General features: G+C 46.9%; 1 protein-coding gene across 9 annotated transcripts in view; it reads left to right on the top strand.

Annotated features, from left to right (window-relative positions):
• The window catches only part of RAPGEF1 (Rap guanine nucleotide exchange factor 1), a 53,064-nt gene that overhangs the window by 11,312 nt on the left and 15,064 nt on the right, over nt 1–26,688 (top strand). The window contains exons 4-12 of one of the 9 annotated variants that reach the window (XM_039719818.1): nt 658–746; nt 1,121–1,273; nt 2,676–2,799; nt 3,998–4,181; nt 4,743–5,258; nt 11,880–12,082; nt 14,532–14,687; nt 23,799–24,080; nt 25,304–25,396. In XM_039719818.1, the coding sequence (XP_039575752.1) occupies nt 658–746; nt 1,121–1,273; nt 2,676–2,799; nt 3,998–4,181; nt 4,743–5,258; nt 11,880–12,082; nt 14,532–14,687; nt 23,799–24,080; nt 25,304–25,396 (1,800 nt within the window). Of the gene's footprint in view, nt 1–657; nt 747–1,120; nt 1,274–2,639; nt 2,800–3,997; nt 4,182–4,742; nt 5,259–11,879; nt 12,083–14,528; nt 14,688–23,798; nt 24,081–25,303; nt 25,397–26,688 lie in introns of all 9 variants that reach the window. The other 8 variants (XM_039719814.1, XM_039719813.1, XM_039719812.1 and 5 more) reach the window with 8 other exon arrangements.

Raw genomic sequence — 26,688 nt, 5'->3', positions numbered from 1 at the left:
TTATCTCTTTATCCAGAGCCTTATCTGCCTATAACAGATACACTACAGTAGCTTCTTGAATGATTAAGTCTTCTATTGCTAATGTGTTAAAAGATGGCTTCAGGGGAAGCAGGCCTTTTAATGAAGGTGTTCTCTGTTTAATTTTTGGTTGGGCATTTTACAGAAAACTTGCTTTTTGAAACAAATACATTCTTATTTATAAAATAGAAAGCAATTATTTAATGTTGGTTTTGGCTAGATGAAGTACTCCACTGGGTAAGAATGTTTTGTACTTAGATTTATGAATGTAAAGCAAATTTACCATTATCTAGGGTGTTGTGTGGACTGGAACACATTTGTGAGACAGAGAAAAGAGGAAGCATAGCAAAAAGACACACATATGGGTTTGTGCAGAATCCCCATCCAGTCAGGGTAATGAACTTCACTCAAATACTGCCAAAACTTCCTCTGGGTGCAGGCTGCTCCTTAGCAGCTGTTCTGCATCATTTGTGTGGCTCTGGACCAGACTTAAACCCAGCTCAGCTCTCTCTCTTTGTCCACACCATCATTAAACCATAACCAAAAGTTTACTGCAGGAGCATCTCTTTGTGTTCTGGGATGTTTGAGTGCAGCATTCAGCAAATAGTGATTATTCTTTTTCTTCTCTCCATCCATCAGGAGCTGGTCAGACTCACGATTGAAAAGCAGGAGCATCCCTCTCCCACAAGCCCAGTTAAACCCAGTTTACCAGCATGTAAATCTGACAGGTGGGTCACTGATTTCTTCTGTGGGCAGGACTGATATAGAAGGGATGGTTTCTGACTGCTGACAGTTAAATCATTCAGCTGTTCTTCACAGGGGGGTTGTGTAGTGTTCTTTATGTAGCCCCCATCCATTTCAGTAGGATCACTAAAAGAAAATATGCTATGATAGGAAAGACACCAAAATCTGGCAGTGAAACAACCTTTTGAGTCACATGCACACTGAGCTCTGCATATACATGGAATTCCACCTGCAGATGCAAATTCTGCCTTCTCTAGGTGTCTGTCTGATAGCACATGATTTAAAATAGGTTTGAATCTGTCAGGGCTGTGTTCCAGCTGTGGTTTATGATCTACAATCTGTGTTTTGCATGTTGCAGCCCTTCAGAACTTCCCCTTACAGACCGAGAAATGGAGATCCTCAACAAAACAACAAATATGACTCAATCCAACGAGCTGCTGACTGACTCCATGGATGAAGAAGTTGCACCTCCCAAACCCCCTCTGCCCAGCATTCGTGTGGCAGAGAACAGGTAATTCTGCCCAGCCAGCTGACCAAAGAGCACCAGTGCCTCTTAACAGCCTGTTGGTTTTTAAACAATCTTGCAAAATCTGCACAATAGAGGAGGGTTAGTGTTGCTTTTGAATTTCCAGTCCTCCAGAGCAATTTTTCCCTGCTCCTGGACTTTGCTTTGTGTTGTGTCTCTTATTTTTTTTAGTGTCTTTTCCTTCCCTTGTTTTTTATGTGAGGATAGTGCCCTGCCTTGATATCCACACATGAGAGGCATCACATAAATCTGTAGAAACCTCACATAAAACTGTGTGATTTCCACACTGTGCAAGTGTCTTGGGCTGTTGTATCCCATGGGAAATGTTCCTTTAACCTCAGGGGGCAGTTACCAATCTGTCCTGCACAGCCAGGTTGTTCAGCTTTGCCTGTCAGCTTAAGAGTGAAAGCCAAGTATGTGTGAAAAAAAACCCTTGTGCTAAGTTGTTCTTACCCTGTTCTAAGAGTAACCACATGAAAGTTTCTGTGTTCTATTTTGAGAAGGAAGAGAAAACCCCCAATTTGCAGGTTTGTGTGTGTGTGTGTGTGTGTGTGTGTGTGTGTGTGTGTTGTTTTTCTTCTCTAGTACTGGTGTTAATGGCTGGTGTGAAATATACGTGTTGTGGTAATTTGAAAATGCAGCATCGAGGGCTGTGGCTGACAAAAAGAATCACATTTCTGTGTATTTTATGAAGTCTCAAAGGTTATATAAAAATTTCGTGGTATGTTCCAAGAACAGACTATGTTTGCTCTTGGGAACTTCTCAGGCTTGATGACTACCAGAATTACGTGTCATTAGAAGCAAAAACTAAAAGTCAAAGGGTTAAACTCTCACAAATTACTGTAAATGTGGGTCTGACACAGATTCATGCCAAAGCAGGGGGCCCTCACAGTGCACAGTGAGAGCAGATCTGACCCTTTTGTTCCCTGAAGTTCACCAAGAAAGCAGAGACCAAAAAAGATAATTTTCCTGTCCTGTAAATCTGTGAAACTTTGATCTGAAAATTTTTCAGATCTGTAAGGTTTGAGGAGGGGGAGGGGCTTCTGTGAATGGAAACAATATTTGGGTCAACCAAAAACATTTAATTTGGATTTTCACTGCTTGTATTAAGAAATAATTACCATGCTAATTAGCTCCATTAAAAATACTTTTTACAACAGCATTTGTTTTTGTTTGAGAAATACCAGCCTTAAAAAATAAATCACTTAACAGGGCCTTACCTGTGAGAGTATTCTTAAATCTATATTTTTAGTGGATACATTTTGCTGAATAGCTCCTGGCTGACAAAACCTTTCTGGAAAACATCTTGTGAAGCCTCTAAAAATCTTTTTTTTTTTTTTTTTTCTGGAAGAGTGGTGGAAACATCAATTCCTGTTGTGTCTTGCAGCCCTCCACCAGCACTGCCCCCTAAAAAACGTCAGTCGGCGCCTTCCCCCACCAGAGTGGCTGTTGTGGCCCCCATGAGCAGAGCTACCAGTGGGTCCAGTTTACCTGTTGGGATCAACAGACAGGTAATGGCACACCCCCTTTGTGAGAGCCAAGGGAAACGTGCTGTGAGCTGGGGGAAAAGCTCAGGGAGATGCTGAGAGCTGCAGGTCCCTGCTTGTCCCAAGCAGCACAGGCAGCCTGCAGTGGGAGTGGCAGTGGCAGCAACAGCAGTGTCGTAAATAATGTGGACAGCTTAATTTTTATTTTTTTTACAGTGTTGTTGTGTTTAATTAACAAATTTGCTACAAACTTTGTTGCCTTGAGGGGTAGCAGAGTGTGAGGATGGGAGGGGCTGAGTGTTGCCATGTCCAACAGATCAGGGGACAGCAGCTGGCTGAGCTCCCTGAGATCTCACCAGGGTTTACTCTGAGTGAGGTCAGACTGTCTTCATCCAGTCACAATTTAAAACATCTTTTAACTCAAGCAGTACTTTGAGCTGCTGCTCTGACCGCTCCTGGTGCTTTGGGGGAATTTGTACATTTTCTGGTAGAAAAATGGGAAAGTTGTATGTGTGTTAATCACATTCCATTTCTTGTGCTTGTCTGGGGTTTATGAGGTTGTAAATGGCTGGGTTTCTTTACCCATTCAGGAACTTATTAGCTCAGCAGTGAGGACCTGAATCATATCAAATTGCACAAAAATCAAATCTTGTCCTCATCCCCAAAGCCTCAGCTCTGGCTTAGGGAGCCTCTGCAGTAATTTGGCTGACTCAGATAAAGCTGTGGCCGTTCTTCAATTGAAACTACAGTCACACTAAGGTTGTTCTGACAGACTGGGAATAGTGAGGGGTTCACTCACAGCTTAATAAGCTTGATGTAATTTCTGAAATGGGACCATAGGCTCACAAAGTTGTATCTCACTGTAATTTATTTTCCCTTTGCATGCACCTGAGGTAACCAAGTATTTGCTAAAGGCCCAGGTATGTCATGAGAGGTCTTGCAGTGTCATTCCCTTGTCTCAGTGTCGTGACAAGCAGTCATCAGACACACGTAGCTGTGAAGAGCTTGGTCATCTTCTCAGCATCTGTAGGGTCCAGTGTGGGCCAGAGCTCCCTGGCATGGGCTGTTTACCACATCAGAGAGTTTCTGTGTTCTCTCTGAGCTTAGAGAGGGCCAGCAGCACTGATCCTCTCCCCTCTTGGGAGGTGTTTGCTCCTCACTAGCGAGCTGCCGGGAGTGATGGTGATTTGATGTTTTTTATTGTTTTATTTTTGTCCTGAAGGATTTTGATGTTGACTGCTATGCCCAGAGGAGGCTGTCAGGTGGAAGCCACTCCTATGGGGGGGAGTCTCCTCGGCTCTCTCCGTGCAGCAGCATTGGCAAACTGAGCAAGTCTGACGAGCAGCTCTCCTCTCTGGACCGCGACAGCGGGCAGTGCTCCCGCAACACAAGCTGTGAAACCCTGGGTAAGAGGGGCTGCTGGGGCCCTGCCCTGTGCCCTGGCAGCTGGGCTGCAGGAGGTGATGTAGGAAATGCACTGCACGTGCAGCTGCTGTCTGGGAGTTGCTGCAGGCAGTTCAGTGCAGAGCTGTTCTGTCAGAGAGGAAAAAACCCAGGGGAATGTGTTTGCCTTGCTGTAGGTGATGGTTCTCAAACTCAATTCAGCTCTCAAGTGGAATGTTTTCTTCATTTCAGGCCTGTCTGCAGAAATTACAGTCCTGGTAGACTAAAGCAGTGTGGTTTCTACATGCTAGGAAAGAAAATAAAAATATAAATATCAGACAAATTATGTCTGCAGATGTTCTGCCTATTGAATTTCTGTTGTTGTTTGCTAGTGTAAAGAATTAATTATGAGTTGTATGAAGTCTCGATGTTACAGAAGGTGTAAAAAGATGGTCCCAGCTGCAAGGAAGTTCCACTCTGATTAAAATGAGCTGATTAATTAACTGATAGAATGGGAGGGACAGAACTGAGAAGGGCTAAACAGTAAAAGAGAGAAACTAATCCATCATCCTCTGTTCACCCAGATCAATCAGATCACTATGATCCAGACTATGAATTCCTGCAGCAGGACCTCTCCAACACTGATCAGATACCTCCTCAGGGGCCCAGTGTCCTCAGCCCATTGCCAGAGTCCTTGGGCGAGTCCGGCTCCCCTTTCCATGGACACGCTTTCCAGCTCCCGCAGGGCACCTCTCCTCCACTGGAATTCTGCAACCTCTCAGGAGCAGCGCAGCCAACAGAGACTCCCCCAGCTTTGCCAGAGAAGAAGAGGAGGAGTGCAGCCTCCCAGACCTCGGATGGCTCGGGCTGCAGGGTGTCCTACGAGAGGCACCCGTCCCAGTACGACAACATCTCCGAGGACGACCTGCACAACGCCGTGGTTGTCCCCTCCATGCCCTTCACGCCCTTTGCTGCTGTTCTGCCTTTCCAGCAAGGAAACTCTTCAGCACCAGTGGAATTCATTGCTGATTTTGCTGCTCCAGATTCGAACAGTGACCCAGAAAAGCCGCCACCTCTGCCAGAGAAGAAAAACAAACACAGTAAGCGAGTTCCTGTTTGGGTTTTATTTTTTACCTTGCAGTTGTCACGCTCCTGATCATCACTAAGTAATGGTGATCATGGTGATGCTGTTGTTTGAGTCTGAGTGTCAAAAGCAGTTGGTCAATGTCAAAGAGGAGGGGAAATCTCATGGAGGGGAAATCTCAGTGCTGTGGTGGGCAGGGAGTGATTCCCGGGGCCAAGATCAATCCAGGCCCAGGGGATCTGCAGTCACACAGCATCTTCATTGCTGTAGTGAGACCATTTACTTCTCTGTTCACCTGAATGTGAGTCTTTGAGGCACTCTGCCTTGCAGATCTTTCTGGTCTATCCTCCGTTTTTAAGTCAGTTCCCTCCCCCCTTCCCCAGTTCCCCAATTCCCACTGCAGAGGAGAGTTGGGTCCTCTCCAGGGGCTCGGAGAAAGGAGTGCTTTTCTGTCCAAAACCCAGCCTTGCCAGAGCAGTTCCTTGGCAATGGGAGCACAGTCACCCACATAGCTGTGCAAGACAACCCTATTAACTAGACTCCAGTACTGCTGTTTTGCTGCAGGATCTCATTTCCTTTGGATGCCTGAGAATTTCCCACATCATTAAAACAAGCAGCCTCTAAAAGCAAAAGCTCCTGTCCCCAGCCAGACTCCTGGCACACCAGGGCTGACCACATCTCAAGCTCACAACCTTCTTCTGATTTCCTTAATGTTCATGGCTGAAGAATGTCAAACCTCTTGCCAAACAGGCAGCCACAGTGCTGTGCCAGGGAAGGCTGTGGACTGCACAGTGAGGCCCAGCAGATATTGGTTTGCTGGTCACTGGCTGGCTTTGCAGCTGTGTGTTGCATGAGGAGGTAATGTATACAAGCTCTGGAGGAACAGCATTACATTGCATGGCTGGCAGCCCAAGAGAAGAGCTGATTTCAAAGAGCTGAGTTGGCCTTCTGGCTCCTTTCTGCAGTTTATAGACTTCTCACTGAGAATAGTTTTTGTCCAGAGAGGTTGTGGACTCTCTGTCCCTGGAGGTGGTCCAGGGCAGGCTGGATGGGACTCTGAGCAGCCTGGCCTAGTGGAAGGTGTCCCTGTCCATGGCAGGGGGGTTGAAACTGGGTTCTTCAAGGTGCCTTCCAACCCAAACCAGTCTAAGATGCTGCAATTCTGTGAATAAGGTGGGAGTGAGAGGGGTGTGTGTGTCAGGGTGTATTCTCTCCATTCCTATGCAGTGCACTCTGCCAGTCACTTCTTTAAAAATATGCCTTGTCTAAAAGCATGTCCATTATCCCTAAGTGACCATCCACATGAGGTTCCCTCAGGGATTTTACTCAGAGGCTTGACCCACCTGAGAGTGAGGGCCATCCAAGTGTCCCCATATGCAGGAAATCTCTTTTGTTCCTCTCTGGTAATCAAGCAGTTAAAGACACTAAAATCAGCTAAAAAACAGGCTGAGATGGTTGTTTGTGGACAACAGAGAGGAAACAAATGGGCACAGGCAAAGGTGTTACAGCTTGTGCTGTTCAAAATTCTCTCCTGAAGCGTGAGCTGCCAGGGGCTGTGGTGCAGAGCACGTTAGTGCAGGATCAGATCCTTGAGGATGAGGGATGTTTGTTACACCACTCAGGCTGGGATGGAGGCAGGGAAATGCACCTCTGTGCACGTAGGCAGCTTCAGTGGAGAGGAGATTCCTGGGTGGATCTTGGGTAAGAGGAAGTTTGAGGTTTGAGAGAGATGTGAGCTGTTTGCTTGTGTCTTTAAGCCCCGTGTCTTTGTTTTCTGGTATTACACAAGATGCCAAAGAGTTGACAACAAGTTTAAAAGCAATCTGCACTATTGCTTGAGCACAACTTTAACCTCAGTACCAAGGCCTTGTGTGAATTTTCTTTGATGTTGGATTAGAGTTAATTGTACTATGGCACTATCAGAAATTTTGAGAGGATTGATCAGATTGCATTGTTAGGAGAGGTAGGAGCTGCTACCTAATGTGTTGTCAACTCTGATGATTTGATAAAGCATCCTTGCTGCAAAACTTGTAGGTAGTCCTGGGGCTGATACCTGACCATTGCAAATTTTTTAGTTGCATTTGTGTGACACTGAGAACTTGTTTTAAGTTGTTTTTACCTCACAGTATATCACACCATGGATTTGTGGTTGCTAGTTTTACTTTTTCAGCATTTAAAAGTCCAGTCAAACATTACTCAGCCTCTGTGGTGACACCCAGGATATTTTTTGCCCAGAGGCTGATGCATGTTGATATTCTTTTGTAATCACCCAGGGCTGCTTCCACAACCTCAACAAGCTCCTGGGATCTGGAGGAGATGCATGGATTTGTTAAAAAGATCCAGAGCTCACACAGATGGGACTTGGTTGTAGTGCCTTTGTTGTGGGTGATCTTTTGGTAGCTGGCAGTAAGTGTTACAGCAGACACGCTGATGGTCTTTGCTGGTAATACACAGAAGATCTGCTTGAGTTAACCTTGTGTATTGCTGTGAGCTGAGCTCAGAGGGACCTCCAAGAGTTGACTTCTGTATAATTTACACAGAGCAGTGATAGGGCTTTTAGTCTGGCATGAGTTATGGTTATTTTACTGTGCTGTAGGAGCACATGTTACTGTGCTAAGGGCAAATTACTCCAGACTTCTGCTTGAGCACCAGCACCGTGCTCCTGCTGAACAAGACACAGACACGGAACAGCTTCTGCCATTAGGAGCCCAGAGTCAGAATTAACAAGATCCTTTCCCCAAACAGCTTGGGAACTACTGGTGAGGCACTTATTCATGTTTCCCTCCCTGTCAGTGGGAACAAAACGCAGCCTGGTGCCCAGTGAGCAGCTGGTATTTAACTGCAGGAGCCACGCTGAGGGCAGGCTGGGCTCAGCCAGCGGATAATGCCAGCTCTGTGAGGAGCAGCCCTCCTCCCAGAGGTGACAGCAGCCACTGCCTCGTTGACCTTGACTTCTCCAGTGAGTTGCTGTGTGGTATAGCTTAAGAATGTCCATTATTTTGGCTCTTGCCCATGCAGACAGATCTGTTGTGCCTGTGCAGAGCTGAGCTGTCAGGGAGTCCTCCAAGGGGATGCTCACCTTATTGCAGGTGTGCCTTAGAGCTGATCATCTCCTAATAACCCCTCTGGACTCCAGCAACCTCTGGTCCTCTCCTGCAGATGAGTGCTGCTTCCAGGAGAGCTGGCCCTGGGAGAGCAGTACCTGTGATTTCTGCCATATGGGCAGAGCTGGTGTGTGCTGGAAATCCCTGAGCAGCTTCAGCTCCTTCAGAAATGACAGCCAGGGCACTGCAAGCAGATTGCTGGGAAGGTGTTCTAGCCTCAGTCTGAGATTTCATGGCTTTTTTAATTTCACATATTTTCTGTCTGGGTTAAGAACTGACATAAACTGGGCATGTGGTGGGAGAGGTTTCTCTCTCACGCCTCCCTTCTCTCCTGGGGTGCTGCCTTGAGACTGTCACTCCACCCCAGCTGCTCACTGGGGAGTTGCAGCCCCCATCCCTCCCTCTGCACAGTTGCTGCAGGGCGTGCAGCCTGAGCTGAGCTGCTGATGTAATTTCCCATCTGCCTTTAAATTTCTGCCTTGTTAAAAACCATAGTGGAGAGAGGGAGAGAAGACCCTTTGCAATCAGGAGTCATGGGCGTGCTCTTGCTCTCTTACTCTCCTGTTCAAGATTGGCAGGATTTTAACAATGCCTATTTTGATTTGCACTCTGCAGTGCCAGGTTTGTATTTCACCATCCCAACTGTTTTTCACTTTGCCTAAAAACAAAGATGACAAAGTAGAGGCAGAGACATGCTCACCTGCCCAGGACCAGTTGTAACAAGCCAGGCAGGGGAGCTGCCATGACAATGGGATGCATTAGCCCCATAAAGAGCTGAGATAAAAGAGCTCTTCATTATTCCCTTGCAGATTGAGTTAAGGCAGATTGAGCATTCAAGCTCACTGCCCTGAGTTGCAGTGATTTAATTTTACACAAGTGTCTGATGTGGTGCCCTTTTCACCAACACTTCTGAGCTGTGGTGTCATTGCAGTGTTTGGTGCTGTTCCAGGAGCTCCCAGCTATGGATCCCCAGTGTCTGCAGGTCTGGCTGTTCAGTGAAGCACTGCTTTTGGGTGACTCAACACCAAGGGTTGGTCTGGATTCAGCAGTGCCTGCTGCATTATGCCAGCCCTGCCAGGCCTGCCTTCATGGCTTTTGTCCTGCTCAGTTGATGAGCTCTCAAAATGTGGTCTTTCCCTCAAGCTCTTGTCCTCTGCACTTCTGCAAGGACTCCTGATCCTTAGTTCAGTTTTGCTGCTAGAGAAATATCTTTCACAAGCCTTCTTTAGATCTTGTCCCCTGAAGCTGTTGTGTGACACCAGGGCATTTTCCAGAGCACAGGAGCACCTCACCAGCTGAATCACTGATACTTGAAAAGACTATTTTAGCAATTCTGTATTTCCTGCACCATCACAATGATTCCAAATCGGACAGTATTTCCAGAACATGCTTCTTTTCACTGTCAGGCTGTTCTGGGAAGGAGCAGGGAGTCTGAGGGAGGAAGAGGAGCAAGGCTCAGGTGGCAGGGAGAGCTGGAGGTCAGAATTGCAGCAGCTTTGGCAGAGCTGTGCAGGACTGGCTGTACTGCAGGGCATGAGCAGGTTGTCCCCTGGCAGGACTGTGGGGTCACAGGATGGGGACAGCAGGTGTTACCGGTCAGGACTGAAATCCATCAGCTCCATTTCCTGTGCTCCCATTGCCTCGACCTGGTTTTTTTCATTATTTCTTTTTTTCTTTATTCTATTTTTTGGAAGAGGGTTATAATTCATTTGGGGAAGGGCAGCTGTGTTAGCTCCATTTCTAAATGGAGTTTAAAATATTAGAGGAAATCTGAAAAAAGGTGCCCAAGACAGGTGCAAAGCAAGTCCTTCCTGCTGACACATTTGCAGGGCTGTATCCTGTTTAAAGGCTGGCCCAGGGGTCTGCCTTGGCAGGTGAACAGAGGACTCTGCCTTGCAGCCAGTGTGGGAACCAACTTCATGATGTGCAAATCCTGCATTGTGCACGTTGTATTTATAGCTTTCACTGAAGTCATCCACTCCTTTCAGCTGTACAACTGAAATGGCAGCAGAAGATGAAAAATTGCCACCAAATGACCAGATTTACAAAAAGTAACAACTGCTTGTTTATCAGGAGGAAGGGAGGGATGATCACAGTGCCTTGTGCATGACAGCATGTTTACAAGAAGGCCTTGGTTACTCCTTCCCATGACACTTAAATACATCTGTTTCTCCTGCTCTCAGGTGTACAGAAGGGGGTTCTTTCTTTGTTTTACATTATTCAGTACACTTCTGATCCTTAATAATGGGGGTGGGTTTGAAGTAGTCTTTCTATGGCACTGGATGTCATCCTCCCTCTCCAACACTAAAATATTGCAGCAGTAACTAATCCTCTGTCAGAGCTGCCTAGGCTCACCTCTGTGGGTTTTTTATAGATTTTTGGAAGGAATATTGTACAGATGGAAAGGTCCTCTAGACCAGGTTTGATCCCATTTAAATTTCCATTGAGCCACATCTCACAAAAGCTTGTGAATCAGTTGAATTTGAAAATTTGAAATGGTAAGTTGGTTTAAAAAGGGATGGGAGGAAAGGGTGTTGGAATTGAGCTAAGGAGGTAGGAACATGTGATCAGTGGCACTTTTAGAAGTGTTTTGTAAGTATTTTGTACCAGGATTGGCAGTGGCATTTAAAGAGCTGAGGGAGAGGCACACCCAGTCTCACAGGTAGGTGTTCTGTGATAACAGTTTTATCAGCTTGCTAGAATGGGGAAACACTGCATGCCTCCTGCTTCTAGAAATCTTGCTGACTGCAGACATGAGACTTACTGTATGCACAAGAATTATTACAGATTTATTGTCCAGGTTGCATTGTTACACTCCTAAAAAGCAGATTTATGCTATTCTGGTGTTTTTGGTGACTTCCTGTTGAGGAATACTCTCAGAATTGCCATGGATTATGTGAGGATTTGGGTTAAGCATCAGTGAATGGCACTTCTCAAGTTGCTGTTTGGAGACCTCACTGGTTCCAGAGTATTCCCAGCTGTGTTTGTGGCCTGGGATGGTGTTGGTTGTGTGCTGGCTGGCAGGATGGATATCTGGATTTGCAAGGTGCATGGCAGCTGTGGGTGCCCTTCTGAGGACAAGCAGCTGCCTGCTTGTCAAAGCACGGGCAACTCAGACGTTGGAAAGAGAAAATGATGCATCTGACTCCATCATCAGAAGGCTAAATAATTACTTTATTATTCTATACTATATATATTGCATCTGAAGTGAATCTGCCTTGCACTCACCCAGCTGCACAGAGCTGCACTCATCTCTGATTCTCTCGTGTCTGTCTCGTGACAATCCAGACTCACACACACAACCCTTGGCCCCGATAGGCCAAGGGAACAAAACATCCTCACTTCAGGCAAAACACCTCAATATTGCCATTCTACTTTAGCACAACACAGGCACAGCAAGAGAGATAAGAACTATGTTTTCCTTCTTCTCTGCTTGTCTCACAGCTTCTCTCTGTGGTGAATAGCACACCTGCCGACCCTCAGCCGGGGTTTGCAGAGCAGGACAGTGAGTGCCTCCTCTCTTTGCCTTGCAGTGATGGCCTACATGCAGTTTGTGGAAGACTACTCAGAGCCACAGCCCTCCATGTTCTACCAGACCCCCCAGAACGAGCACATCTACCAGAAGAAGAACAAGTACCTCAGGGAAGTCTACGGGATCAACGACTCCTTTATCAGCTTGGACTCCTCTCAAGATCTGGCACCTCCTCCTGCTCTCCCACCCAAGCAGAGGCAGCTGGTGAGTGACACCTCAGGGACACCTGGCAGGGCCACCAGGCTCCCAGGAACAGCTCTGCTCTTCCTGCTCCTGCTCCTGACAGGCAGAGGTGGTGGGAGGCTGTCTCACTGGTGTAACCACGTCGTGCTCCTTGGCAGCTTGTGAACATGGTTTTAGGCATTTTGCATTATGTGAATTTTTTGCTGCTTTCCAACCCCACGTTCAGACCGTTCCCTGTAAGCTTTGAAAGTCCTAAAATGCCCTAAAAATGAAACGTTTGTCTTCCACATGGCAGGGCTGAATCTGTGCCAGGCTTGTGTAACGACAACTGCTTGGAAGATTTTGGCACACTGAGCAACACTATTTTTTCAAGAGATTGCTGCACTGTTGTTCCCACTGCTGTTTTGAAACTGTTGTCAGAGATGCCACTAATAATAACTGTTTGAACAGAATAACTGCTGTTATGTTGTTGTGCACAGACCTTTGGTAGAGCCACTGCTTCCCTCTGCATGTTTCCTTCACGTTAGTCCCCTTGTGTGAGTGAGGATTTTACCTGTTTCTCAGTGTTCTGCTGGCCCCCCAGGCTGTTCCCACATCCACATGTGTGTGGGTGGTGGGTTTAACAGCACAGAAAGGGCCATTTTCCATGTGGGGGATGAAATCCTGACCTCACTGATGGCAGCAGCAGTTCTGTTTCTGACCTCAGTGGAGGAGTGGGATTTTGTCCCATTTCCTTTTAAGTTTTCATTTCTTTTCTTGCTCTCTTTTTTTTTCCCAACTCCAACCTAAGGTATTTTGTTTATATTAATTACCTTATTTGTTCTGTTAAAAAATAATTTTGTTCTGATGTAGCTTACTTAAATTGGCCATGGCATTAACAAAATGGGAGGAAATGTGGGAACAGAGCCATGGTCTTACCATTGTGAGGGTGACTCTTGCAATATTTCTTCATGTTTTGTGTGCTAAAGTTTGGCTGTCCCAGAGTGTTACTTTTTAACTCTGATTTTGGGATTTGCATAACTGCATTCCTGTGATGCAAGTAGGAATCCTAAAATGATAAAGTAACATTTTTGGCTAAGCTGAGCTGATTTTATTATTATTATTATTAATTCTTTGTGGGGACTAGACTTTAAATGCTGGCATCCCATTTGCTTTGTAGGGATACTAAAGAGTCTACAGGCCTCATCTTTGGAGGATCAGGCAGTTCTCCAGGGTCTGTGGTCCCCATCAGTGTGACCTTTGCACTGTCACTTGTACCGTGCAGTGCCTTGCCTGCCTTCCCCTCCTGGAGGTGGCTGCACTTCAGGGATGTTTCTAGAGGTGACTTAGGCTGCACAGTCATGAGCAGAGTTTGCAAAGCACAGATCTACTGCAGCCGTTGTGCAGAAGGGAAATTCTTCTCCTGTCCTGAATTTGATGGCTGAAGCAAAGCATTTCTTTGCTTCCCTTTAATCATTTTCTGGACAGCCAAGATGTCAGTGCTTTGCCTGCTGGCTATTCTTGTCATTTTACAAGTTGACACCATCAAGGTGTTGCTTGCAGTTCCCCTGAAGCAAAGGTTTCTTCAAGTGCAGCCTCCCACCCTTCATCCCTCTGTTGGGAAAGAGGTGCAAGCAGGTGATGGCTTATTCAACAGTGCCTGTAAAAGCCACCAGACTCTTGTTCCTCTGCTCCTGCTGCCCTGGGAGTTTTTGATTTGGCTAATCAAATGGGCATCAGCTGCTCTAGCAGCAACAAGTTTTGCTGGATGGACTCTTCTGTAATATAATAATGAGGAAGTCCTTTCTTGTCAGCTTCAGATCTTAATCAAAAACAAGATTGTATGTTTACATTGTATGTTTTATTCAACAAGTCTGAGAATATACCTTATCCTCTCTCAGTCTCTTTTCCATAGGGGAATTCAGGAGAAATTCCTTGCTAGGATTTGTCACTTGCAGTGTAAAGCTGCCTCCTGTGCAAATGATTATTACCTTGGGCTGGACAGAGAAATGGCAGCATGTCACTGTCAGCAGTACCAGTGAGGATCCACAGCTCACGCTGGAGAGGCCAAGTTCCCAATCTGCAGGTTGCCAGACAAAAATAGCAATGTGCAAGAAGTGTGTGCTTGGAGGCAGTTCCTCCTTTGGGTGCCTGCCCCCACGGCAGGGGGACAAAAGGGCAGCGAGGAGCAGCTTGTCTGTGCCAGCAGCAGCTGTCCACGGGTGAGAGGGGAGGGGGAGGCAGGAGTTCATTTTTTCAGGGATTTGTGAAACAAAGAAGATTTGAATTGTGATTTTTGTCGTGCCCCTTGAGCTCAAGAAGGGCATATTGGTGTGTCTGGCTCCGATGAGCTGTATGAATAGCTGTTTGTTTAGCCAGCCATTATATGCATTGTTTTACAGTTAGCCTTTCTTGCCCTTTATTCACCGCCTTTTCTGTGCTCTCTTTCTCTGTGTCTTGTGTCTCCTGCTTTCTCCCCCCTCCTCAGCAGGCCTCCTATGCTGCCTCTTCTTTCTCTTCTGTCTCCTACTGTGTCCAGCAACCCAAAGTGCCCTTCACCCCCGAGGACTGCGGTGCCACTCAGGGCCTCACTATGTCAGTCTCTAACTCCTTTCTCAGCCGGCACAGCTCCTTCCCTGTGCACTCGGTGAGTTCTCTGCTCTGGAACACGTGGGTATGGTCTGACTGCTGAGCCCTGCTGGGCCACTCCTGTGCTTCCCTCTCAGGTGAGCGTGGAGGTTCCTTTGGGGGCTTTTGAGCTCCTGTAGTCTCCAGCCAGGTGGGAGAAACAGTGTGTGAGTCTCACCAAGTGTGAGTCTCACAAACTGTAAATCTCACCAAGTGTAAATCTCACCAAGTGTAAGTCTCACCAAGTGTGTCTCACCAATTGCAAATCTCACCAAGTGTAAGTCTCACCAATTGTAAGTCTCACCAAGTGAAGCCAAAGGGAGGTGTAGCTTTCTTTCCACTTTGACAATTGTGGCAGGGGACTGAGGAAGGAGAGCTGGCCTGTGTGCCCAGGCACACTCCTGTGACCTCTGCCCACCCCAGGCTGCACGTTGGAGCTGCAAAGTCTTTTTGTCCCATTGCATAATGCCAGTGATGTGGATGAGTCAATTAAAGGTTGCTCTGTGAGCCTGGCCTTGGGAGAAATAACAAGATGCTGTCCCCAAAATTCATGGATTTAGTCAAACATGTGAAACGGGCTGCAGCTCCTTATTTTTATTTTTTTTTTCTAGAAAAAGGCCTCTACTAGATCTTCCATCTCATTTTTTCCTGTCTGCTTCCCTTCATGTCTCCATGGTCCCAAACAAGCTCAGTTTGCTTGTATGATTTGCTGATGGATGAGCAGGGTTTTCTCTCCTACAGCACTTGTGAGCAGCCTGAAGAGAAGATGGCAGGAGGAGCTGGAAATCATTTAAATCAAAATAGTATTAGAGCACTGCTTAAGTCTCTGATCAGCTGCTTAAATTAAATGGTAGTAATAACAAAGTATTAATATAATGAAATTAAATTCAACTGTGGGATTCTAGCAGCTCATCAGTGCGGGGCTCATTTCCATGTAAAACTGTGTGGTTATGCTCTGATTGCCATGTGATGACAACTGAGAATACACTATTTTTTGACAGTGACCTGGATGTTTAGTAAATTAGGCTTCTTCTGGAGAAGAAATTATCAGACAAGACTTGAGAAGATTCCGAAGTGTTCAATTAGTTGAATATGAAATGTTTGAAAACAGTATCCTCCCACTGTGCTATCTTCCCATTTCAGCACTTACTCATTCTTTAAAAATTAGTGATAATCACTGGTCCAAAGAAGAAAGTATTCAAGTGCTTTACAAGTAGAGCTACTTCACAAGCCATGAATGAAAGCTTTTGGCTTCCACTTGTGTGAGAGAGAGCAGTATCACAGCTCTGCTGCACAGATGAAAAGGCTGAGGGGTGGCAAGGTTAGTGTTTGCATAAATTTGTGGTAAACAGTTCTAAAATTTGAAGTAAAAGTCCTGAATTGTACAGCTCTCTTACTTGGTAGTGGTCCTCGCTAGCAAAACATGGAACTGTAGGACTAGATAGAAGTACTTGACTATTTTTGATTTAATTGAGAGGCTATAAATATGATTCTATAATGTTCTAAAAATACGTGGGCACTTTGATTTAAAAAACGTCCTTATTGGATTAAATGGTTACTACCTATTAAATTGCTCTGACCCATTCTCATCTTACTTTGGACTACATTACTGTGAATATATTATTTTAAGAAATGTTAAAACTTCATTAAAAATCCTTACTCATTTTTGCAAGGATTTGGTGAGGGTAAATTAAATGGCTGGAGCATGAGGAGCAATGAGACAGGGCACTGTCAAATGAAATAAGCTGAATTAAAAATGGTGATTTTTCCATTAGTGCCTTTAAATTAGGATAATTTCATAGTTTCTCATTATCTGTTCTATTTTTTCACAGCCAAAAATGAGATTTTCACTACGAAAGTGTCTCTTTGAGCTACAGAATACCAATGTCCTTACGTGCATCATAGCTGACCCATGTAATACCATAACCACAGTTTATCCTGTTTCCCCTATCCCTAATAAGACAGAGATGTGAAGCAGCTGTGGGGGTTTGGATGCCTCCCAGGGTGACACCCTCCATCAGCCCTGGAAGGAGCAGAGCCCCTCCTGCAATCTGCCCTGGGAGGTTTCACTCAAGGGATGCCACGAGCTGCACCAGGAGCACTTCAGCATGCTGCTCTGCTCCTCATATCCTCATCTTCATTTCTCCTCTCTCCCTAGGGAAAGGGCACTCAGGTGAAAAATAAACTGGCAAAAATCAGCATAAGCAGCCACCAGCCCCAGCCAAGGTGTGCCAGGGATTGCACACCTTTCAGACACTGCCAGCTGAGCACTTGGCCTCTTGTGTACCCAGATAGCAGTGGTGACTATCAGATCTCCTAAAATTATAGGTTTCCTACATAAATTGTTACTCATTCTGCACAGGAATCAAAATCCTCCTTGGATCAATAGCAGGAAGTCCAAGCTGCTGAACTCAATGGCTGTCCACTGACCCCGTGTCAGCAAGGCCCTGCAAGTGTAGCCAGTTTTCAGAAAGTGCCCTGTGCTTATTTTCCTTCCCTGGAGGCTGGCTAGGGAGGCCACAGGAGGCACTCCCAGGGAGGACCTGTCCCTGTCCCCATCTGTTCGCGTGCCAGCAGCAGGGAGGCTGAGCCTGCACCACGTTCTGCTTGTCATCCCCTTAGCTCTGTGCTCCAGGTGAAGGATTAGTGCCTTACTCCTGATTTACATGGCTTAACAAGACTGTCTTCAGACAGCAGAAAAGAGGTGAAGTTGTTCAGAGCATCTTTTAATTTTTAATGGATGAATTTTTCTAGAGCCATGACTCCTTTCTCTCCAGTCAGCACTGCAGGGGCTGCTGCAGCCCAGCTGCCACTGCTGCTCTGTCAGCCCACTAATTGTGCTTTTCCCTCCTTTGCAGGAAATTGTGTCAGAGGTAATAGCTTTTACTGGATAGAGGCAGATCTTGAGCAACTGGATCAGACCTCATAGGTTTGGCAAGTTGAGCTGTTTTTTATCCGAGTCTGACTCGTGTCTGGCCTCTGTGCCAGCAGGGGTTGTGTTGGTCGTGTGGGCTGGTGTTGTAAGGAACTGCATCATGTTCCCCATCCCATGGACAGCTGGGCCATTAAATCCCACACTGGGGGGACAACTGGATTGTGCTGTCAAGAATCATTCAAGGGATTCCCACCTCTTTTGAAAATTCTAAGCAGTGGGGAAGGAGCTTTGCAACAAGGAGGCATCGTCCTTGGTTCTGGTTGGCAGTAGTTTCTCTCCAGCTCATCCCCTCTCTCCCTTCCTGTGAGCACAGAGCTGCTGTCCCTTGGTTTGATAATCCTTGTGCTGTTTGCCTGGAAATGGGTGGGCAGGCAGCAGGAATAATCAGGTCTTGGAACCTCGTTCCTTCCTGGCAGCTGGAGAACTCTGCACTGGTAGAGGAAATTCCCAGTGACGAGCTCCACTGCTGCCCATCCCCAGGTTTCCCACCAAGGCTGCAGAAAGTCCTCTGGAAGCTTTTCCTTGCTGAAACAAGGAACATTTGTATCTCCAAGGCATGTACATGCCATTAGTGGAAATTTGGCTGCATCCTTCACTGCGGAGAAATAAGTTGCCTTTCTCAAAATGTTGGGGTTTTTTTCTTATGTTTTCTTTTTAATTAAGGAACATTTCCAGTAATTTACCAGAAACCAATTGGCTGTCAGATTCCAGCAGAAGGCGCAAGTGATTTCCTTATGAAAGCTCCAGTTCAGCACTTCTGTTCTCACTTGTTCTCACCATTCTTGAGCAAATTGAGCAAGTGCACAGAAAATTCACAGCAACTGTTCTTCTTCCTTGTGTGCACGCTAACGTCTGTTCAGGAAAAGGGGGGTCAGAGAAGCGATTGAAGGCGTGCACGACGCAGCCATGTGCTCCCCACGTTTTCCCTGCCTTGTTCCTGTTCCTGGAGCTCACTTCCAGCCTGCAGCACACTCCAGGCTCTGGCCCTCAGCAGAGACCCAGCTCTTTTCATTCACATGGTGGGAGCCTCAGTCAAACCACGGCTGGGAAGTCATGATGTGTTTGCTCATTTCTGTCCTAAGGCTTTGGCTCCTTAATTTGGAGCAGAGGGAAGGGGGATTGAAAAGATTTTCATCCCTCTAACCAGCTGCTCTGACTTAGGTATTGTTTTGTCTTTCCTGTTTAGCATTCCTTCTGTGTTTGTGTTCATTTCCACTGCCTGTGGCAGGCTTGGACATTGGTATTAATAGTGCTGTTCCCTGCTGGCATCACTGGATCCTCTGAGGTGATGAAAACCACTTCCTCTGGGGGTTTGTACATTTTCCTTGCAGTTGGAACACTGCAGGTCTCTGTAGGTCTTTCTGACCAGTCCCACCTTGACTTCACAGGCCACACACCCCATGTTTTTTGTGTGACTGATCTTTTAGAAGTCTTGTCTTGGTCTCTGGACAGAGTCTAGAGATCTGGAGTTTGCAGATCTGCCACCTTGGTCTGGGGACTTTGTCCACAAGCTAAAGAGTTGTTGCTGTAGGTGCAACTGAATTGAATTCTGATATTTTCCAAAGAGGGATGCATGGTTAATAAATCTTACAAATTTTTTCTTCCCCTGCTGCCCCCTTATTTGTTCTGTTGCAAAGATGTGCAGGAATCTCCACGAGGAAAATTTTGGATTTTGTGTTTTCTTGTGCAGAAGTCAGGAGACACAAAAAGCCCCATCCATGCCTGTACTGTGCTAACCATCAATTAAAACCAGGGAGGTCAGCTCTGCAGCCAGGTCAGAGGCCTTGCTGAGAAACATTCCAGCCTGAGGAGTTGCTGCCTTTCCTGTGGCAGTGCTTGAAGCCATTCTGTTGGCAGCTTGTGTTTCCAGCCATTCATTGCAGGAGCATTTCCTTCCTCATTAGCAAAAGTACCTGGAAGCCCAGCATTGTGTTATGAGATAGGAAGTCTTTTCAAATAGTTGTCTGTGCAATTATATTCTTAGGGTCTAATGACTTTGCAACACCCAGTATTTTGTGAACATAATTCTGTACTGTTACAATTTGGGCATCCAGTTCTGGCACGTTGCCCACATAGTTCCCTTAATAACATTAGCAGAGGAGATCTAAAAGATTGATCCTTTCCTCTGATAGCTTCATACTTTGGGAGTCTGATGCTCTACCCGAGCTGGGAGTGTCTGGCAGGATGGCAGATTAATTTGGCAGAAGTCCATGGGGTAACTGAGAAGGCTGTGCTTAAAAGGTAAAGACTGTGTCTGCTGATGCTGCAGATGCTCTGTCAGCCATATAATTGAATTCAGCTTTGGATTTGGGCTGGAGACTGCTGTAACTTGGAACCACTGACTCTCTGCATGTATACCCCTGTCTCCCTGTTAGCTGTGGGCAGCCATGCCTAGTGAGTGTGAAGAAGTATCTCTCCTAAATAAGTTTTAATAGAAAAAAGTGCTTATCTCCTGCCATCTAATCCAAATAAACAGCCAGAATGTCACTGACCTTTGGGACATCCTGGAACAAGGCTTCTAATGATGGAAAGCTGTTCTGAAATATTCACAGTTGCAAAAAATCAAAGGCAGCAGATTGAAAAGGTTGAAAGATGCTGTCTGTGGGAGACCTCTGTGCCACGGTGTGTGGTAAATGTTCAGGGCCAGGCACGTTGGCTTCCTGCTGCTCCCAGGAGATGAGACTGCTCCCAGCTCAAAGCTGGCTTTGTGCAAGCACTTCCCAAGTGGCAGAGAGGTTTTTTTTAAAGCCACTGCACTGGGGAGAGGAGAGGGAGTTCTCTCTTCTGCCTGTCTCAGCTGTTTGCTGTCACAGGTCAGGTTATTCATGCTGGGAGCCCTTCTTCTGGTCCTGTGGTGGGAGCTGGCAGTGTGGCCAGAGCTGGGATACAGGAGAGCATCCTTTCCCATAGATTCCTGTTGCACCCTGTTTTGTAGCTTTCCCAGAAGTTATTTGGAAGTACTTCACTTAAAGCAGGGCCATGGAGTAGGAGGCTGTGTCCGTGAAGCCATAACCTGACTGACTGACCCTGCAGGAAACCTCTGAGAAGCTGATTAAAACAAGCACTGATTGCTTTCCAAGATAAACTGCTGCCTCTTGGGGGGAGCACTAAAGGATGGCTTGTTTCCTTGGGACACTTGTGTTGAATGGACTGTCCCCTCCCAAAAAAAGTATTTATTTTAGAGGATGACAAGGACAACACCCAGATCCCATGGAAGCCATTGCTGCAATTCCTGGGGCAGCTGCTGGCTGGGCTGGGTCGGACTGGGGAGCAGCAGGAATGGGTGCCATATGGACATCATCTCCACTGCAGGGTGGGATTTTTTCCCTTTGAAAAGTATGCCTCACTCTTGGCTCTTGTCCCAGCACGGCTGCATAACTGGAATTCCAGAGCTGCTTGCAGGCTCCGGAGGAAGGAGGGGGCTCCCTTTCTACAAGATGCAACTTTACAACAAGATTGGAAGTTGAGAGCAGGCTGACTAATTAATGCCAGCACACCAAAGGCTTCTCTGCACTGTTCCCTTTGTTAACAGCATGCTGAGAGCCTGTCTGCATCCTTAAATGATTGTTCACGGATCACATAATGAAGATTAATGCATTTTCATGGGTACCTGGGCCTTAAGCTGGCATTTTCAACATATCTCATGCCAAGTTGTTCTGAAGGTGTATTATGAGACCAGGGAGAGAGAAACACACAGTGATTGTCAATACTGACTTGTCTGCATTCAAACTTCTAAAATTCCTTCAATGTTATTTTATATTTAGGTCTAAATTGCCTTCAAATTAGGATTAATGTGCGTGAAGCTCCTCGAGGCAGGATCTGTGCAAATGTTCCTGCCCCAGAAGCAGTAACTCCCCTCCCTGAGCTGCTGGTCCAGGCTGCAGGCAGGGAAGCAGAGCCTGCCCTGAGCTAACCCTGCCAGCACCTCACGCAGGGCTTGTCCCAGAGTGACTTGGCTGAGGACAGTCATTTCCTTTCACTCCTGCCCTGCGTGAGCTCCACTGCTGCTTTGCTAAAGCCTGCCTTTTCCTCTGGGTTCAGCAGGTCAGGGACAAAGCCCCCTGGACCTCCTGGGTGGAAGATGTCCATCAACTACAAAGTGAAGGACAGCCAGTGCCGCCCGTGCCATGTGGGTGCAGGAAGTCCAGCAATGGGGAGCTGGCACAGAGCTTTGCTGGAGCTAATTATTTCCTCTGCAGGAGCAAAGGATCTTGCTATCGGCACAGCAGTTTTTTGAGTGCTTTCTTGAGCTGTTGAGCAGTGGTTTGGGGTCTAGGCTGGGATTCGGGGTGATCATTGGAATATTAGTGCCAGTGAGATCATGAAATACCAGGCAGGCATAATGAATCTGCTGAGCCAAGATGATGTCATGAGCCTGGCGTCTTACGAGGGATTTAGTGGTTTGTGCCGTGCAAGTGAAAATGAATAAATGTAGAGCATTTATCCAGGCAGAAAGTAAATACAGAGATTAGACTTGTCATTGTTACTGAGGCAGCTCCAAAAGCTGACAGTGTCCCTGGAGCCAGCGCTGCTCATCCGGGCAGGAAGAGAGAGGAGCCTGTCCTAGAGCCAGTCTCCTTTTAGCCACGGGCACATGGTGGGGATTTGCATTTTAATTATTTTTCAGTAGTCTTTTAAGCTCTCTTTCCAAAGCATCCCCCTCCTCTCCTCTGTATTATGGCCTGCAATTTGTTTTGGGCCCTACTTTGAGAATACACCGGAGCACTGCTGGACTCCACACAAGGCACAAGGCACAGCCACTCAAGGATTAAGGTGGTGGAAGGTAAAGCCTAGTCATTGACCTTTACATTTCCTTTCCTTTGTAGTGGAAAAGCTTTTTTGACCAGGCTTCTGGCCTGAGGCTGTTCTCAGTTTAGATTTTTTAAGCCCACATCTTTCCTAGGTAGAAACAAAAATACCACTGCTGAGCTGGGTGCTGCTGCTGGGGCTCAGGTGATGGACTAAGCTTTGCTTTTTCTTAACTGCTCAACTCTCCTGAGAAAATGTAGCCTGAATTCTCCAATTCCTGCCTTTGATTCCTTTTCTTTTCACATCACAGTGGTGTCACTTTTCAGCCTGGTTTGAGCAAGTTGTGTCAGTGCTTCTTGAGGGCTCTGTGCTGCACTGTCCTGCAGCAGATCCCTCAATGGAGCAGCACCACAACTGTGTTCCAGCCTGAGTTTTTTGAATGATGTGATTTTTCTTTTAGTCCATTTGACTATGACCAGCTTTGCAAGTTTTAAAATAAACTCCTCTCCAGCAGATTTAGCATTATTGTCTTTTTTTTTTTAATGGTAGTCAGCTTTGTTTTGGACTTACCCTGATGGCAAATCTTACTAGCACCAGATGTTAAAAGACAGAGGGTTGCTCTTGTTTTTCTTGGCACAATATATTCCCACTGCACCCTGTTTAATATTATCTGAACAGTAATCTGATGATTAGGAGAGATAGTGAAATAAAGCTTTACGCAGATGATCTCTTTTCATCTCTTCAGCTGACTCTTCAAGGCACTGCATTAAAGGATTGGTTTGATAAGGAATTCATCACTCCTGAGGGCAATTACCATTTTTGCTCCCTGTTTTTCACGAATGGGAAGGAGTAGCAGCATAATCTCCTTTATCCTTCAGTGTAACTTTGAAGGCAGTATCCAGCCACTCCTCCCTGGGAGCTGTGTGTTCTGGAACAGACTTGACACAGTAGCTGTTAAATTACAGGGCTGGAGCAAAAAGCATCTTAAATTTGGATCCTGTGGAAAATCCCAGAAAAGCAATAAGCACTTGAAGTAGTTTTCTCTATGTAGATGCTTCCAGCATGCTCAGAGTTGTGTTTTCTGTGTGCCTTCCCATCCTTTTCTCCACTCAGGTGATTTTTGGGAGCACTGCATTAGCAGTTCTGAGCTGTGCAGGTTTTCCTGTGCCTAGCAAAGGCTGGATACCAGCAGGTATCTCTCTCTGTGAGATGAGCAGCCAGGCTGCTGCTGCTGCAAGAACACACCTCTCCAGGAAAAGCCTGGCTGATGTGTCCCAGGTAGCAATTCCTGCTCTAGCGTGTGGATGGTAAAATAGTGCTGCCCGTGTTAGAAATGCCTTGTGCTGTCACTGCTATGCTGCTGCCAATCTAATTACTTTTTCTTTTGTCTGTCTCTTTCCTTTCCCCATCTTCCTTGTTTTTGTGTTGTGTCTCTGCGTCCTGCAGTACAAATCTGTGTTTAGGTCCTACTCCCAGGACTTTGTGCCTCACAACCAAGTCTCCATACCTCCTTTCCTCTCTTCTACCTCCTCCTCCTGCTCCACCCCGCCTTTTCCGCCCGTCCATCTGTCCCAGAGCCCCGACCTAGCGGTGCCCGCTGCAGCCAGCCAGTCACCCAGCACTGTGGATGTGCCAAACTCCTCTTCTCAGGAGAGCAGCTTTAACGGGAATGCTCCTGTCTGCCTTCCTTCTGAAAGCTCTTTCACTGATTCTCTCCAGACGCCTTCGGTGAGACTTTCCAAAGAGATGATAACGCAAGGCTGCCTTTGTTTGTTGGGGTTTTTCTTTTAAAAATAATGTCTCTTGTGCTAATACATGCTAAATTGTGGTCTGGTCTGGTTTCCAAATGTGTGCGAATTGCAGAGAGGAAATTTAATATAAAAATGGCTAGAAAAAAAATGGACAACCTCAGCAGGTTTTAGAAAACGTTACACAGATGTAGGAAACACAAAATGTCAGATGCTGGTGAAGGGGAGAGTTGGCTGTAGCTTCCTGCAATTGTAAGACAAAGCTGAGGGAGGTAAGGGTGTTAAGTGTTCTGTGAGGTTGGTAGTTACTAAATGCAGGCTCCTAACAGCAGTTCACATCCTGCAGTTGCCACCTGCTCCCTCCTGAGTCACCAGGAGCAGTGGGTACAGTCCAGCTCTGTCTCTCCTTTGCATAAAACCTATTGTTCTCTCCAGGTTCCTGCTCTTGGCAGTTCCCATCAGCCCCAGCTGTGTGCTGGGTGGCAGGTTGTCACATGTTGGTGAAGTGAGGCTAACACTGTTCCCACTCTGCTAGTTTGAGGTCCCACATCACTTTGCACATCACTGAGCAGGTCTGTCCATTACAGATACTTTTTTGAACACCTCATTTTCAAGACAGTTCCTCTTTGGTCTGCTGCAAAGCCGAGAGTTGATGGGATTAGAGCTGTCAGCACAGGGCATGCTAGTGCTGCCTCTCTGCCAAGTTTGGAAGAGGGTCACTGATTAGAGAGTAAATGTGCAGCTTTTCACGCTTCGGACATGACCTTGCTTTGCATCTTCCTTGCACCAGGTCCTTGTTATATCCCAGAAGGCCTCAGGTTTGGTTTATCCTGGCGTGATGGGTCTAGTCCATGCTTGTAGCCTAGCTGGGGGGATGCCTTTGATGCCTGTGGGGCTGAGGGCTGGTCTGCACTCAGCAGGACTGCCCGGGGTAGGACAGGAGCTCTGTGTCCAGCTCTGAACATTCTGCTTCCAGCACCTTGAAATCCGCCCGCTGCACCTTGGCACTCTCACCTGGAGTCCACAGCTCTTGCAAAGCAGTGCCTGCTGCTGCCCAGGGCCTTCAGGACAGTCCTCCAGAGCCAGAAATAATGATCCCCAGCATGGTACAGCCTCAGTGGCCGCTGTTGGCCACAGAGACAGAGAGAGGTGACAGCAGCTGGGGGCACCGTCACGTATTTCCTTTCATCCTGTCTCCCTCAGAGTGAAAACGCCAGTGAGGAGGCTGGTGAGGGTGAATATGTCAATCTGTATTCCTCTGGCCAGAGCAACGGGGAACTCCCAGGCTCTGAAGGAGTAAGTAACAGCCCTGAGAGGCCAGCCCTGGGAGGGGCTGCCTGGTGCATGCCAGCTCACACCGGGGCTCACGCGCTTGGCACCGGCCTCTTCTGCACACCCTGCAGCTCCCTGTCCATCCTGCTGCCCCAGCTCCCCAGCCATCCCTCTGCTTGCCCACTCCTGGCTGCAGGTTTGTGGACCCTCTTGGTGCAGAGCAGGAGATGCTTTTGGGGTCAGGGGTGGCTTCTCCTGCCGCGCCGTTTCCTTTGCGCTTCGCTGCCTGTTTGGAGCTGCTTGCGTGAAGTTCCCTTCCAGAGAGCTGCACCCTGAGCCATCCTGCAGCCACGTCTTTTCTTGTAACTGCTTTGCCTTCCCTGTTTTAATACAGAAAGCTTAAACACTGCCACTAAATACTTACTTTTTCCTTCACTGTTTGGTTGCAGTAAATGACTGATTTAGCATTGTGCTCACACGCTGTTTCTTCCTTTACCCAAGCCTTGTATCTTTGATATTTCCTAGAGGAGCCAGGGCGTTTTCCATTCCAGGGAGGTCCCATCTTCCTGTTGGGTCATAGGAAGCTGGCAGCAGTCCATGGTGATTCTTTTGCCTGCCCTTCTCTTGGAAGGCACATCTCCTGCAGGATGTCTCCAGGACCTTTATCCATGGTGGTGTTAAATACGCCAAGAGATAGTGCTCCCATCACTTCCCCTCAGGAGACACATCTGGGCAGACCCATCCTTTTGGGCAGCTCTGAGCAGGTTCTCAGCTTTGAAGCACAGGCCTTTACAGATAGAGTCTGGAAAAATCCTGCAGACACCAAGAAACCCAGGCTCAGCAGGGTGTTTCCATGCTGAGTGGATAGCATGGAGGTGCTTGCAGTCCTGTCTGTTCACTAGGTTGCATTTTCCAAGCTTCACTCTGCATGATGTTAAATAATTCTGAACTCCGACACTGCTGGATTAATATTCCCATTTGCTGTTCATGGCTATTTGTCTCCTTAATAAATGGCTAATTTAAAATGCTGTATCTTTGCTCTGAGCTCTCTACCTGCTGTTCCGTGCCGCGGGTTCAGCTGGTTCTGCTTTTTTGCATTAGCCTCATTTCCACAGCCCTGAGTCGTGGAGTGGAAACGTTGCATCATTGCAAAACCTCTTCTGATGGGAGAGAAGGGAGGTAGGGAGCAGTGAGCATCCACCCCCTGAGGCAGGGGGGCTGTGATCAGGAGGGGAACTGAAACTGGAGAGCTTAGAGCTGATTGTGTCTGTTTGGATTAAAGCAGGAGGCAAAGTGTATTTCAGCAGGAAGGGCTG

Source organism: Passer montanus, unplaced genomic scaffold (assembly GCF_014805655.1).
Source record: "Passer montanus isolate IOZ18808 unplaced genomic scaffold, ASM1480565v1 scaffold43, whole genome shotgun sequence".
Lineage (NCBI taxonomy): Eukaryota > Metazoa > Chordata > Aves > Passeriformes > Passeridae > Passer > Passer montanus.
This window is presented reverse-complemented; position numbering and strand designations above follow the sequence as displayed.